At 45.6% G+C, this 16,220-nt stretch overlaps 1 protein-coding gene across 1 annotated transcript in view; it reads left to right on the top strand.

Moving 5' to 3' along the window:
- The window catches only part of HR (HR lysine demethylase and nuclear receptor corepressor), a 410,325-nt gene that overhangs the window by 298,184 nt on the left and 95,921 nt on the right, over positions 1–16,220 (top strand). Inside the window, exons 14-15 of the mRNA XM_069617740.1 lie at positions 5,267–5,391; positions 11,710–11,838. Of these exons, the coding sequence (XP_069473841.1) occupies positions 5,267–5,391; positions 11,710–11,838 (254 nt within the window). The remainder of the gene's footprint in view (positions 1–5,266; positions 5,392–11,709; positions 11,839–16,220) is intronic.

Raw genomic sequence — 16,220 nt, 5'->3', positions numbered from 1 at the left:
ATAGGCACATTATAAACACTAAATAAATAAATAAACAGGCAAGTACAAGTCCCAGACTGCAAAGAAAAAAACAGGACTGGGTAAGTAACTACGGATTGGAATGGATCATGTTGGCAAGTATGTAATTGTTGGGAGAGATCATGCCCTTTGTTGATATTACTGTGATCTAAGGGCCCCACAAAATTTTGGGGTGCTTCATTTTCACCAGGGAGTCCTATGCACTATTTTTCTCGGCTGCAGCTGGAGCTCATTCCAGCTAGATAGATAAATTGGCCAATGGATTGGCACATGACTAGCAGTGATCGAAGTGAGCGGGAACGGTCGGGAGCAGTGTTCCACTACTTTTATTTTTACCTGTTTGCCATTCCTCTACATTTTACACCCATGTTCACCATTCTATACAGAGGATTTGTCCATTCATGTCCCTGTGCAAGTGCACAGTTGTAATAGGAGCCTTAATCACTAGTCACTCAGACTATTGCAATGCCCCAGCTACAACACCTTGTCACATGTTGCACTAGGCTTCCACCTACCCTCTCCCCTGCCGAGACCACAGTTCCACTACTTTGTTCGGTACACTTCAACCACTGATGGCTAGTGATGCGCGAAGCTCCCACCCTCGAACCCAACAGCAGAAAGTTTGTTGTGCGGACCTGAACACAGAAACGTTTCTCAGCATTTGTCGCTACAATAGCATCCGTTTTTATTTAGCCCCATGGGGCAGGGAGTGCCACCGCAGACTGCCTAAGAAAGGGAGGTACGATTTGGGGCAAGGCAGTTGTGTGTTAGGAATCTTCAAACAGCTAGTTGCCAAGTCTACACATTCCCCTTGGTCACACTACGTGCCAACCCTACGGAAGACCTCTTAATAGGTGGGCAAAAGCTCCACGTTCTCCAGTCTCACCACCCTGAGATTGGCATCCACCTAGTTGCCTGATGCAGAGAAGTCTGTGCACATATTTTACAAAATATAACACAATGTTTTATATTTTATAGTGTGTTGCTGAGGCTTTCAGCATGGTGACTGGTTGTTGTTGACAACTAAGGCTTGACTTATTAGTGCAATAGCTTGTGCTTGCGTTCATGGAGTGCATACAGTGTGTGTGTGCAGAGTAGCACAACTCGTGTACCGTTGTCCCCATTCTTTGGGGAATGTTGAAATGCATATAGGGCAGAAGGTAGTTCAGACAATAAAGCACTTGTTGCAGACATCTGTGTTCTTAACCCAGATCACAGTTCCAAATCACGGCAAGGCAGAGTCTGCCTTTTCTCTTTCTGAGGATAATCAAGTTGTGTATGTAAACTTTGGTGATAATAACAACTACTGTGCTACCAAACAAGCAATCTGCACCGGAAAACACTTGTTATAAAAAATGAACATATCATTGCAAAACTCTATCCCTCCAAACTAGGATTGTAAAAACTGCGTAGTCACCCACCATAGATAGCATAATGCACTATTAGGGAGAGGTGATTAGGTAGCCATATTCAAGATAGTGGAGCCGAAATGTCAAGATAGTGGAGCCGAAATGTCCAGGCCCATATGCCAGTTTTGCCGCAGATGACACTGTGATCCTGGACAGATCATTTTAGCTCACTGTATAATCCTGTGCTGTTTTCATAGGAAAGGTTTGCCATTTCAAGTTACGGTGACATTGTTTGGCCCATTGCCTGCTCTTTCTTTTTATGTAGATGATTTTCAATGGAAAGTGCCTAGAGAGGAAAAAGGCACATGCCACAGGCTCTGCCCAGCTTACATTATTAAACACAAAAAAATGGGGTTTCTTTTCTACAGTTTCAATATTCTTCACATCATGAGCAACAATCTGCACATATGGGATAAAATGACTATAAGCAGGTCAATTAAATCACATGGTTTCTGTTGTTGTGAGAATTTAATTAGTAAAATACAGTATTAAATCATAGATGAGACATTTAATATTCCCATCAATTTTTCTTTCGGTACTGTAGGCTTCCATTTTTGATATTGAAAGTAAAGTATGTTCCTTTTTAACACCTTCTGTATAGATTATATTATGTTCATTTATCATTTGATGTGTGTACTTATTAAGTCGGGTCTACAAAACAGTAATAGTAAAGAGGTTCCCAAAGGGAGAAACAAATAATTGATTTCAATTTAATTTTTTTATGTGTATATACATCGACACGGAAACAAATATTGAAAAAGAAAACTGTTGTTACAACAAATCCAAAAAATGCACCCGAAAAATGTGCAGATTAAATGTATCTTTGAAACGATCATATGCCATCCAATCAACACAATGAACAGTTACACCATTCTAGTGTAACATGCAATATTTTATCCAATATGAAAATTGGGTCCGAGGCTTATGAGTCATAAGTCATCATTAAGCACAATCTACATCAATCATAAGATTCTGATAACAACAATTAGGGTTTACTCAGGGTTTGGCTCTAACAGACAATTGATGGTGGCTACGACTTCTTTAGAATCAACACTATTTGAGGACATTTCCACCACACAGGTACTATTTCTAAATAGTCAAAACATTGAACGGATCACCCTCGTAATATGGAGAGTATATTGAACGTTGAACATCAGTTATTAAGGTCTCTTGTCTAAATAAGTACGCCCGCCATTTTGTTTATTGGAGTAGGTTCAGAGCAGTTCAATAGACCCTGGTTCTTAATTGTCCAGGGTGAAGATTTGAAATTATTTGATCCAATTTTCATATTGGATAAAATATTGTGTATCACACTAAACGCTTCAGTTGTTTATTTCTTTCGGCTACTTTTTCTTTTTCTGTATTTGTAACATTTAAAGTTGTTTGTGCTGTATTCCTCATAGTCGTCATATTCACACATAGGTCGTGCATCTGCTTGACACATTATTATTCGTATTTATATGCAACATGATGTGTATACATTAAAACGTTAAAATGTCTTCATCGCAATGTGTTCCCTTTTGATGTCTATTCACATCATTCCATTTAGTCGGAAGCACTATGTGTTTCTCTCATTGGGAACCTCTGTTGCTCTTACTAGTTTTTCCCCAGATCCTTCTGGGGGGTTATTTTCCTTTTATTTTATTTTATTTTTCTTTTCTTTGCTGCATGGCAAACACTGGGGAACAATGTGGTCAAGTGCTGAACCTGCAGACTGCTTAAACCCCCGCTTTGCCACTGATCCCCAGGATATGCTCCTGTGAACCCCATTTAATCACAAAGTGCCTAATCTGTTACAATTGCCAGTCCTAAATATTACATTGTCAGATCCTGAAAGGGATTCCGTTCTCAGGGTATGATATGATAGGTTATTTATAACGCGCTTAATACCCAGAGGTTTCTAAGCGCAGAGTCGGGGATCGAACCAATGTTGCTCCGTGTCGTCTTGCTTCCAAAGCGAGCACGTTGCCCCTGAGCTATCCTCCCGAGACAATGCACTCACTCTGGGTTTAACTAGCGGTAGTGTTGCTTCATGTATAATAATAAAGTAATGGGATTCCTGGCTCACTGAAGGCAACACCACTTGAAAACCAAGGCCCTCTCCTAATCTCTATGTTCGGTTACCTGACCCTTCCAGGTGACTTCTACTCCGTATCTTCTATCCATGCTTCGGCATCTGTACCTTCCTTGTTGCTTTCAGTCTGTCTCCTATAGCCGTGCTTTAGCCGGTTATGTGTGCCCTTTTCCTATGGCTACTGGTCTTTGATCTGCATCTATCTTAGAGTCCATAGGCCGTCTCGAGGGGTAACATGTATCCCCTAAGTGTGCTAGCACACAAATACCCTCAACATGGAGACTGATGTTGCTCTTGCAATGAGTCTTGTTTATTATTCTCATTCCAGCATGGTTGAAGACTGTCAGGGGACTTCAATGGCGCCCCGGGGTTTATAACAAGTGGGGGTAGAGGGGTGACCAAAGGTCCTTGTATCCCTTCATTGTTTTTGTTTGGGGGGGGTTGTCTGTTCCGCACTCCCCCCCAAATCCTTGAGTGGACCTGAACCCTTCAGGTCTCTTAGAGGGAATAACTTGATTCCTTGGGTTGCTTCTGTAGTTGCTGCTCTGGTATTGGGGTTTTCACTCTGGGATTAGAGATTGGGTTGCTAATGTTAGTGTATTGTTTAAGTTGCTGTTGTTAGCATTGGGGTATGCGTGCCCCTGTTTTCCTTGAGCTTGACTTACCGCTGCCTTGTGTGTTTGTGTACTTCTGCTGCTGCTCTTCGTTTTGAGCTGCAGTTGAGTTGTTGTTTTAGTTGTTGGAATTGGGCTTGTGTTGCTCCTACACGGTTAGGTTTGGGCACGCATGTCTGCTAATGCGGTTGATCTTTAGTCGCTGTCGTTGGGTTGAAGTGGAGGGTGGCTGATGTTAGTGTTGTATTGTTTAAGTTGCTGTTGTTTGCATTGGGCTACGCGTGCCCTTGTTTTGCTTGAGCTTGACTTACCGCTGCCTTATGTGTGCTTCTTCGTTTTGAGCTGCAGTTGCTGCTGTTGGGGTTGAGTTGTTGTTTTAGTTGTTGGAATTGGGCTTGTGTTGCTCCTACAGGGCTAGGTTTGGGCACACATGTCTGCTAATGCGGTTGATCTTTAGTCGCTGTCGTTGGGTGGAAGCAGAGGATGGCTGATGTCGTGTTTGGGCCTATGCTGCTGGGGCTGGGTTAGGAATTGGGTCGCCGCTGCTGGACTTGGTTCTGGGTTGCTATCGTTCCATTGACGCCAATGCGCTGCTGCGGTGTTTGCGCCCCGTTTGGGCTTGCCGGTGCTGCTCCTAGCTCGGCTTTTTCTTGGCAGGTGGCTGAGGGATTATCTGCATCCACATCCTTTCGTTCCAGGCTCATGTCCAGCTGGCAGGGATCCTGATCACAGAAATAGGCCTCTCTTATTAAAGTGGTCATAGGGTGAAGGAAAGGCTGGAAGACAGCAAACATGTGGAGAGCGTGAGTGCACGCCAGAGGCATCGTGCAGGTCTGCGGAGCCCAGCTTCATTCTTTTGGAGTGTTCAATTGTGAATGAGTGAAGCAATTTGATGGTTTTAGCTTTAATTAAGCCGGTCAACTGATTCTTTCTTTGTGTGGAAAGATGAATAATGATTCATTCTACTCCAACACATAAAAACCAACAAAATGCATTTCAAGTAGAACTATAAGCACCTCATTCCTGATCCACGGCACCCCTTTTATTTTAGGGCACCCAGGGCAGTCATTGTATTTTTGGGGGGGTATAAAGCAACCCATATTGTCTGGTTCCTCTGAGAAATTGCTTCCACCTGTCATTTTCTCTTTCAGGATTGAGGATCTCAACGCGTGGCTGCCGCTGCCGGAATACTGCCGGCCCGGTGGGAAGCTGAACCTGGCCACTTACCTGCCCGGCGACAAGCTATGGCTGTGCCCTAGGATAGCTGCATCCCAAGGTATGCTGTTCTGCAGGTTTCTTTTCACTTATGTTACTGGTATTTATACCTCATACCAGTACCGTTTGCATGGGAGGAACAGAGGCACATTTTATAGTTGGGCAAGGGACAAAAGCCCACAGGTCCCGCCCCACCCCCCACCCTCTGCCTCTCTCCTCTCAAAGGCAAACAGCCCGGGATGCACAGCCTTCCAGCAAGATATGTATTTAACAGCCTCAGCAGCAGACTATTTATCTGAGGAAAAATGCTCTTTTGATCACAAAAGAACATACAGTAGAAAATAAATCAGATTTGCCGGGAAGCAGTGAGCTTCTTACAATGGAGTGAGTTTGAGGGACATACTGACCGGGTTGTGGAGGGGAGTAAATGGAACAGTCACCGGGGACAATAGATAAGTGGACATACCTAGATGAAGGACAACCAACATTGGACATTTTTAAGTGCAGGTAGGCAGTACGGCCTGCTGTGCTCGGGACGTGACCATGATCAGTGAAGTGCTAGAGTGGAGGCAGAGGAAGTGAGGGACAGAGGCAGGTTAGAGACGAGGGAAAAATGTTAGCTAACAGGCTGAGGAGAGGTAGGTTAAGAGGGTAACTCAGAGGCGAGGAGGTAGGCTTTTAGTTGGGTTTTGAACACATCCGTTTGATTAATGATGTTAACAGGTGAATGACAGTGACCATTACTGTGGTACTTTTTTAGCTTGGGCTATTAGGTGGCACTTAAGCAATGGTTTTAGCTTATAGGTGGCACTGACCTATAAGCCAAAACGATTGCATTGGAGTACAGGTAGGAGGGAGATTACATATGAGGAGGGGGCACACAGCTTCTGGGTATTGTTTGGTTATTTACCCACCCGTTCGCCGTCCATGGGCATGCTAATCCCTATACTCATTCCCCCCCCCCCCGACTCCTTGCTGCTCCCCGCCCAAAACACATCCAGCTGGGATCTCTTTGAGCTCACTCTGTCAAGAAGTAAAATCAAGCTTTAACCAACCCATGTTTTTCTAAGCAGCCTGCTGAGAGTTCATGGCTTAATTGCAGCTATACATGGCTGCTGGTGTAATAACAAAGTCTTAACAAAGTGTGCCTTTAGCTGCTTGATTCATGTCTGTCCCTTGTACTGAAGTCTAGTTAAAAACAAGCATTTGCAAAGCCAACAGTTTTGGCTTGAGATATTAGATAGGCATTCACCAGGTACTGCAATCATATGCACAGATAATCGCTCCATTTTCCAGCTGTTGCTGTTTTATGGCCAGGTAGTTCCTTTATATCAATGCCTAGCAAATGCCTACACAAAAGTCCAAACTGTTAGCTTTGCCAATGCTTCTTTTTTACAATTCTATATGGGTTTAATAAGCTATGATTGTTGCAAGATTAGATATAATGGGGGTACAGAATAAGCTGCAAGCAGTGTGAAACTGTGACCCTTTCATGTATTTTAATTCACCTTGTGTCTTTAATAAGAATCTACAAAAAATCCCCTAATGTGCCTGCTGGAAATTGTTAACTTCCATTCAGGATGGGGAAAATAGAGGTACAATCATGTGGGGTAATGTGTTATGTCAAGTGGGGTGGAAAAAGTGGCGATAAAAGCGTGTACTACCACTTTTTATGATGCACAGGATTTAAATTGCTGGTGTCATTTACACTTTTTTAGGCACATAGTGGAAAAGTGACACATTAAAGCGATTTGACCTGTGTTTTACTGTTAACTATTCCACTAAGTGATGGAAACAATCACAATTTCATGCAGGAAACATTTTGCACAAAACTGCAAACAGAAGTGGTACACATGAGGACACTTGGGCTTCAAAACAAAATGACTCCATAGGCTTATTGATCAACCTGTTTCTACAAGGACCTGTGCATTGTCAGATTGGTTTATCATTTGACTTGCAAACACTTAAAGTCATCCTTAAACAATTGACTATTATTTTAGGTCTTCAAACCTAAGCATTAATACATGATGTTTGTACCAACTTCAGCTAGGAAGTTACCTGGTCACGTACCTACACATCCTCAACTCAATTAAAAATGTGCTTCAAATGACATGTATTAAGGCACAAAATGTCCCATTCCATGCTTGAGTAATCTGGGGGGATCTGCCTTTCACAACAAGATGTCCGGACCCAAGTCCCTTGGCCGTGACTTGCTGGTATGAGCCACATTGTTCAGCCACATTGTTCAAAAGCCTATTGTAGGAGTGTGCTGAAGTTCAGTCCTCACAGAGGCGAGGAGGCGTCATCCTCGACTCTCCACAGCCAGGCCATGAAGACATAGTGGGGGCGCGCTGGAATGGTGGTAAATAGGAATGGTGGCAAGGGAGAGGATATGCAAGGTGAATGGGTGTGTAATTTGTTTGACGGGGCATGGATGAAATAGAAAGGCGGAGTGCAGATGAAAAGATTGGTGGTTTGATGTTTCCACACTACTTGTCTTGCTTCGCTTTTGCTCTGGGTTTGTGTTTTTTCTTATGTCAGTTTATGTATATATGTTAAATAAAAGGTACACCATTTTTATTGTTAGGGATGACTAATTGGCCAGGGCTGGGCAATGGGCCGGCTCTTGCCGGGCCCTGGATCCGGCATCAGATGTCTGGCTGGATCTCGGACACGGCCTGCCTCAGCCCTGACCAGGCTTTACCAAGGCTCGGTGATCTCATTTGCGCTGTCCTCCTTTCCCCAGCCGTCACTCGCGCATTTGCTGACTGTATTGGCTCAGTCTGTTTTCTTTCTTTTAGTCTGAAAGTGACAGCACGGGAATGAATGGACCATGACTATCACGGGGGTGGGGGCCATCACTGTTAAAAGCAGGCTTTCTACATGCTGGGACACTATGGTTTTCCAAATGTTCATCTTCTACTTTTATAGAAAAAATATATTTTCCAACCTCAAAAATGTGGTTTAAACTTGCATTCACTAGTTTTCTTTGAAATACGTTTCTTTTTTTGTCCGACTACCACACAAATACCCTGTCATTTGTGTGCCCCTTCATTTGTGTTTCATCACATGTTATATTTATAAGGATGTTTTATGCTTGTCAAACTGATTAATCACAAATGCATGTTTCTATTGTGCTGACAGCAGTTATTACCAAATTAAACTGTGGGTTCACGGGTGACAACTTTTGATTTTCACTACAGGGGCAGAAATACCCCCACCTCTGCCCTGAATAGAAGCAAGCGACTTGCCCAACCTGTGCTCTCGCCAAACACATTTTATAGCACTTGGTTTGTTGTACGGAATTGCAAAAAGTCATACGATTAAGCAGTTTTTAATATATAACTTCTCACCAATGTTCTCTCAACCTGTTGAGCTACCCTGGTAACCTTCTACTGTAGAGCGTGTCTATGGATATCTTAATGTACTAGCAATCACTGCATTAGTACAGTATTTTGAGTGCACCACTGCCATGGAAGTGATTTCAAGTGGAATCGATGCACAGATGGGGAGTTTTGAAAGAAGCCGCACGCAAATAAATTGCCCTATATTTAAACTATTATTTGGAACATTTCCTTTGAGCGTAGTTCAAATGCCACTCCCCTCCTTACCCCCCCTCGGAACTCAGCTCCCCCCTCCAACTCCGCCCCCACCCTGGCCCTTGTGGGATCCCCCTTTCCATTTTTTCCATTTCCACCGCTGGCTATGGCAAGCGCCGTTTTGCTTGTGGGAAAGGGGAGAGTGGGCGGATGCTAATGAGAGTAGTGGATGGAAGGTGAGAAGGATGGGGGACAGCAGGACGATGTAGAGAATGGGGGGTAAAAGGAGTGAGGGTCTTATGGAAGAGGATGAGGGTAGCAGAAGATTTTGAAAGATGGGAGGTGAAAGCGACTTTTCCACTTGAACACATTGAGAGGCCTGGTGAGGGCACCAGGCTGTGTCCAGCCTCAATCACACCCTTAAACACACAACTTGACTAGTAGAAAAGAGAACTTACAATACATGCAACATATGTTCCTAAAGTGCATCCATGTCGCCCATGGGACAGCCATTAACTCCTCCCACCCTAAGCTCAGCCTACCCAGGGCCCTCTGCCAACCTTGCCCACGGGGCCCTTTGCCTTAAATCTGCCCCAGGGGAGGAACAGGTGTTCTGGGAAAGACCAGGTCTCACTTGTGTTTGCCCAGATTGCACTCAGCTGCTGTGCATATCCATGTAGGTGTGGTCCACATGGTTACTGGGGCCTGCTAAGTGGGTGAATGGCTGTGGAGAGCCATGTGCCCACCTAACAGTGTGTTCTACTTGAAGCCTACTCCTCTCTCCTTGCACTGCTGAATTGATATTTTATTTATATTGTGCTCGTATGCAAGTGTTTATCGGCATGCTGGGGCACAGCCTGACCAGAGGAGGCGCTCTTGCATCCATGCTGTTGGGTTACAGATATTTGCAAGGTTTTCATGAAATCAAGAGATTAAGGGATCCGAGGTGCTACCAAACTGCACACCATTAATCAGTCACAATCCCACAAAAAGCATAGCCTTAGCACCACAGTGAGCACATGCACGAGTCCACATTGGCCACTGCCAAAATTCCATCATAAGCAGAAATGTCAATCTACAACAATCATAGCAACAATATTACAATAAGCACAGCCGTAAAACCTTGGTCTTGGGAGGATAGCTCAGGGGCAACGTGCTCGCCTTGGAAGCAAGACGACGCAGAGCAACACAGGTTCGATCCCTGGGTCCGGGGTTAGAAACCTCTGGGTATGAAGCGCGTTATAAATAACCGATTACGAGCAATTGCGATTCTACAATTAGCAGAACCACGCACACCACACATAAGGAGAGCCTCAGAAAGGGAAACATTAGAAAGTATGACGTTAGTCCTTTGTCGGGATGGCGCAATAGGGTAAAACAGCTGGCAAGATTGCTCATTGTTAATCTCCTGCTCAGTGCCCTCCAGCGCCCAAGCTCAAATCCTGGCAGGGTCGAGTCAGCCTTACAACCAAAGGCAATTACAGGAGACCCAATGAGTTGGGCCTTCATAACTCCTATTATTTCAACACCTGGAGACAAATCAGCTCACGCCATGGCAAATAACAGTTATTAAATACATTCTGGTGCCTCAAGGCACGGGAACTCTTGTGCCCGAAAGGCGCGGCCCCCCGTTTGGCTGCTGCGTGGTGGATACAGGCAAGGGGGGCACGGGGACCGCCTTGCCCACAAGTTACCTTCTTCAAAGACAGCAGAAGTGACTTCCACTGTTAGTCTGCCCCATTCCATCCCGCCTGAGGAGTGAGATTCCGGGGATAATGAAGAGTGTACACCAGGACATCTGACTTCTTGGGCAGATTGTGTGAAGGCCGCAGGGGTTGCTTGGTTCCAGTGGTCCCTGCATTGCCATTTGCTACCAGATTTAGGCACGCTGGATTCAAAACCTGGAGCAGAAATCAATGCTATAAATGTGAAAAGCTTACATGTTTAGGAGACTAGCCCAGCTCCCGGAAACTGGGTGCAAACCGAGAGAAAATGAGGGGTGATTGGGATTGGGGAATGGCAAGTCTCCGGGGTCGTCCCGGGGGTTACTTTGATTGCCCTTCTCAGGCGGTTCCATGTCTTAAAATCGCGGCAAAAACTGCTGTGAATACAAAATATTGCAGCAAAAATGCTGTCGTTTTGCCACCACAATCATGTAAAGGATGAGGGGGACACCCCCGCAACCCCTGGACACATTATACCATTTAAGGGTAGCGGGGGACACCCCCGAAACCCCTGCTCCCCTTAAATGGTATAATGGGGTACACCTTTACTGGGTCAAACCACAGCATTTTGCCGCGATTTTTTTTACCTGATACCCTCAGGCTTACATGTGTCTGGTTTCCCTAGTATGGGCCAGATTGCAGCGGAAATCGGGGGAGAGGGCGTGAACGGCTACTGTCTGGGAGATACCCTTTCCTATAACATGCATGTACAGTCTCAGGACACTTACAGAATTGGCAGCAACTGTATCATGCGCTTCCATTGCTTTAGCACATGAAAGGCGTTCAGAATAACCTAGTCGTGTGTGCCTAGCACTCCCCCTGGCATAGTTCCAGCTGCCGGCATAGAGGAGCGCCTTGCTAGGGCCGTGAGAGCACCCCAGAACATCTGGGAGCAGTACAGGAGAACGTTCTCCTCTCCATGAGCCAAGGGAGTCCTGTGGTCTCACCTCAGTCTGCCTAAGGCTAGCTTTGACCTCCTTCCTAGTCCTCAACCCGTCATCTATGTCTACGATCTCTTGCTCGTCCGCTCCTCTTGTCTCTGTAGCTATCATGGGTTCCGCTCGCTTGAATGCTCTATCTCCTCTGACTGCCCCTCTTGTGTTTGTTGCTTTTCAGGAATGAAGTTTGATAACCAAGGCATTGGGACCAAAAGCTTGGCCGCTGAGGTGACTGACTTCCTGAACGTCCTAGTGCACATGGAGGATGCCGACCGAGGGTTCTGTGATGGTCGCTCTGTCCAGCAAGGTACGTGATGGTCGGGTGCTGTGTGAAGGTTAAGGCTTGGAACACAGTATGGGGTGGCCAAGGAGCCCTACGAGGAGCATGGCTTCCATAACAGTATACAGAGGTGTGGTGGTGCGGGGAGATATCCATGAGGTCTGACTTTCAGCAACGTAGGATTGTGGCTTCCAATATGTTACAGAGACTGCTGCATGGAGCTAAAGGACTCTGACATTCTATCATGGGCTGGATTTTAGCCGCATGGAGTGGGGGGTGTCCATAGGCATGCTGGGAATGAGATGGATTTCAGAATGTTATGGGACTGTCCAAGCGTTCTTGGAGCAGTGCACATTCCCGCAAAGTGTGGGAAATCCTATGCATTCCATGAGCACTGTGCTTCAAGCATAATCCAAGGTGACCTGGATGCTCAGTAAGCAGGATTGCCTTCAGTAACTTGGCATTCCATGAGCAGTATGGAATAGGGAATATTACTACAAAGTCTGGGCATTCCATGAGCAGTATGGCTCGGGAAATATTGCTAGGATGTCCTGGCATTCTGCCTTGGCATTCCATGAGCAGTGTAGCTTGGTGAAGGCTTGGGGAATATGACGAAAAGACCTTGGCATTCCATGAGCAGAATGGCTTAGGGAATATTACTAGCAGGCCTTGGCATTCCACGAGTAGAATGGCTTAGGGAATGGTGACCAACATGCCTTGGCATTCCATGAGCAGAATGGCTTAGGGAATATTACTAGGAGGCCTTGGCATTCCATGAGCCGAATGGCTTAGAGAATATTACTAGGAGGCCTTGGCATTCCAAGAGCCATAAGGCTTAGGGAATATTACTAGGAGGCCTTGGCATTCCATGAGCAGAATGGCTTACGGAATGGTGACTAAAAGGCCTTGGCATTCCATGAGCAGAATGGCCTCAGGAATGGTGACTAAAAGGCCTTGGCATTCCATGAGCAGAATGGCTTAGGGAATATTGCTAGGAGGCCTTGGCATTCCATGAGTCATAAGGCTTAGGGAATATTACTAGGAGGCCTTGGCATTCCATGAGCCATAAGGCTTAGGGAATATTACTAGGAGGCCTTGGCATTTCATGAGGAGAATGGCTTAGGGAATATTACTAGGAGGCCTTGACATTCCATGAGCAGAATGGCTTAGGGAATATTACTGGGAGGCCTTGGCATGCCATGGGCAGTATCGCTTAGGGAATATTACTAGGAGGCCTTGGCATTCCATGAGCAGAATGGCTTAGGGAATATTACTAGGAGGCCTTGACATTCCATAAGCAGAATGGGTTAGGGAATATTACTAGGTGGCCTTGGCATTCCATGAACAGTATGGCTTAAGGGATATTACTAGGAGGCCTTGGCATGACATAAGCAGTATGGCTTAGCGAAGGTTACTGGGAGGCCTTGGCATCATTCCATGAGCAGCATGGCTTAGGGAATATTACTTGGAGACCTTGGCATTCCATGAGTAGTATGGCTTAGGGAATATTGCTAGAAGGCCTCAGCATTCCATGAGCAGTATGGCTTAGGGAATATTACTTGGAGACCTTGACATTCCATGAGTAGTATGGCTTAGGGAATATTGCTAGGAGGCCTTTGTATTCCATGAGTAGTATGGCTTAGGGAATATTACTAGGAGGCCTTGGCATTCCATAAGCAGTATGGCCTTGACATTCCATGAGCAGTATGGCTTCAGGAATATTACTAGGAGGCCTTGGCATTCCATGGGCAGTATGGCCTTGGCATTCCATGAGCAGTATGGCTTGGGGAATATTACTAGGAGGCCTTGCCATTCCATGAGTAGTATGGCTTAGGGAATATTACTAGGAGGCCTTGGCATTCCATTAGCAGTATGTCCTTGGCATTCCATGAGCAGTATGGCCTTGGCATTCCATGAGCAGTATGGCTTCAGGGATATTACTAGGAGGCCTTGGCATTCCATGGGCAGTATGGCCTTGGCATTCCATGAGCAGTATGGCTTAGGGAATATTACTAGGAGGCATTGGCATCATGTCATGAGCAGAATGGCTTAGGGAATATTACCAGGAGGCCTTGGCATTCCATGAGCAGTATGGCTTAGGGAATATTACTAGGAGGCCTTGGCATTCCATGAGCAGTATGGCTTAGGGAATATTACTAGGAGGCATTGGCATCATGTCATGAGCAGAATGGCTTAGGGAATATTACCAGGAGGCCTTGGCATTCCATGAGCAGTATGGCTTAGGGAATATTACTAGGAGGCCTTGGCATTCCATGAGCAGTATGGCTAAGGGAATATTACCAGGAGGCCTTGGCATTCCATGAGCAGTATGGCTTAGGGAATATTACTAGGACGACTTGGCTTTCCATTAGCAATATGTCCTTGTCATTCAATGAGCAGTATGGCCTTGGCATTCCATGAGCAGCATGTCTTAGGGGATATTACTAGGAGGCCTTGACATGGCTTGGGAAATATTACGAGGGTGTCTTGGCATTCTGCCTTGGTATTCCATGAGTAGTGTGGCTTGGGGAATATTACGAAAAGACCTTGGCATTCCATGAGCAGAATGGCTCAGGGAATATTACTAGGAGGCCTTGGCATGCCATGAGCAGTATGGCTTACGGAATATTACTAGGAGGCCTTGGCATGCCATGAGCAGCATGGCTCAGGGAATATTACTAGGAGGCCTTGGCATGCCATGAGCAGTATGACTTAGGGAATATTACTAGGAGGCCTTGTTATTCCATGAGTAGTATGGCTTACGGGATATTTCTAGGAGGCCTTGGCATGCATGCCCTGAGCAGTATGGCTTAGGGAATATTACTAGGAGGCCTTGGCATTCCATGAGCAGCATGGCTTAGGGAATATCTAGAAGGCCTTAGCATTCCACAAGCAGAATGGCTTAGGGAATATTACTAGGAGGCCTTGGCATTCCACGAGTAGTATGGTTTAGGGAATATTACTAGGAGGCCTTGGCATTCCATGAGCAGTATGGCCTTGGCAGTCCATGAGCAGTATGGCCTTGGCTTTCCATGAGCAGTATGGTTTAGGGAATATTACTAGGAGGCCTTGGCATTCCATGAGCAGCATGGCTTAGGGAATATTACTAGGAGGCCTTGGCATTCCATGAGCAGTATGGCTTAGGGAATATTACTAGGAGGCCTTGGCATTCCACGAGTAGTATGGTTTAGGGAATATTACTAGGAGGCCTTGGCATTCCACGAGTAGTATGGTTTAGGGAATATTACTAGGAGGCCTTGCCATTCCATGAGCAGTATGGCCTTGGCATTCCATGAGCAGTATGGCCTTGGCTTTCCATGAGCAGTATGGCTTAGGGAATATTACTAGGAGGCCTTGGCATTCCATGAGCAGCATGGCTTAGGGAATATTACTAGGAGGCCTTGCCATTCCATGAGCAGTATGGCCTTGGCATACCATGAGCAGTATGGCCTTGGCATTCCATGAGCAGTATGGCTTAGGGAATATTACTAGGAGGCCTTGGCATTCCATGAGCAGCATGGCTTAGGGAATATTACTAGGAGGCCTTGGCATTCCACGAGTAGCATGGCTTAGGGAATATTACTAGGAGGCCTTGGCATTCCACGAGTAGTATGGTTTAGGGAATATTACTAGGAGGCCTTGGCATTCCATGAGCAGTATGGCCTTGGCAGTCCATGAGCAGTATGGCTTAGGGAATATTACTAGGACCGTGGCAGTATCTGTAGGAGAAGGCTATTCTCCATCAGCCACTTGGGGTCATCCGATCTCTGATCACCATCTCTTGTGGATCCTCAGATTTAAATCAACCACCAAGAGAGGCTGTAGCTGTCAGCATGCACAGGTGGCGACTGTACAGTAGTTGTCATCAAACAAGCAGTTTTCTTCAATTTCTGCAAGGTTCAGGGCTGTTTTGGTTATGGGGCATGCTGTGCGCACACACTTTGATCTTTTTGGGCTTTCATGGATACTTGCACATTTGCTTTTGCATACGGCATGCAAATAGGGTGAGTAGATTTTTCAAACCAAAAAACTAGACAAGCTTGCAAAGTCAATGAAATAGACATAGGCAAAGACATCTCGGCCAAGCCATGACATATGTATCAGGTTGGCTGACCTCACAGATTGATGGGTAGATCAGAGGTCATGTCATTTCAGTGAGATTGGGGTAGTGTAAGCTTTTTTCAATGCCATGTTCGGATTAGTACAAGTACTCAAGAGAATTTTGAATTATTTGAACATTTTCAGGCAGACTTGCACTAGTTTCTGTAGGGTGCGTCACTGCACTAACGGTAATAACCTTCTAGTTCTGTTAGCCAGTGCCTTTGGTCTTATCTCTCAGAGAGAACTTATTCTGTTTTTCTGCAGCCACATCTCTCCATCATGGTCTCTCCAAAACGGCGTCCCCTGAG

Source organism: Ambystoma mexicanum, chromosome 10, assembly GCF_040938575.1.
Source record: "Ambystoma mexicanum isolate Mex_15411 chromosome 10, UKY_AmexF1_1, whole genome shotgun sequence".
In the NCBI taxonomy this organism is placed as follows: domain Eukaryota; kingdom Metazoa; phylum Chordata; class Amphibia; order Caudata; family Ambystomatidae; genus Ambystoma; species Ambystoma mexicanum.
This window is presented reverse-complemented; position numbering and strand designations above follow the sequence as displayed.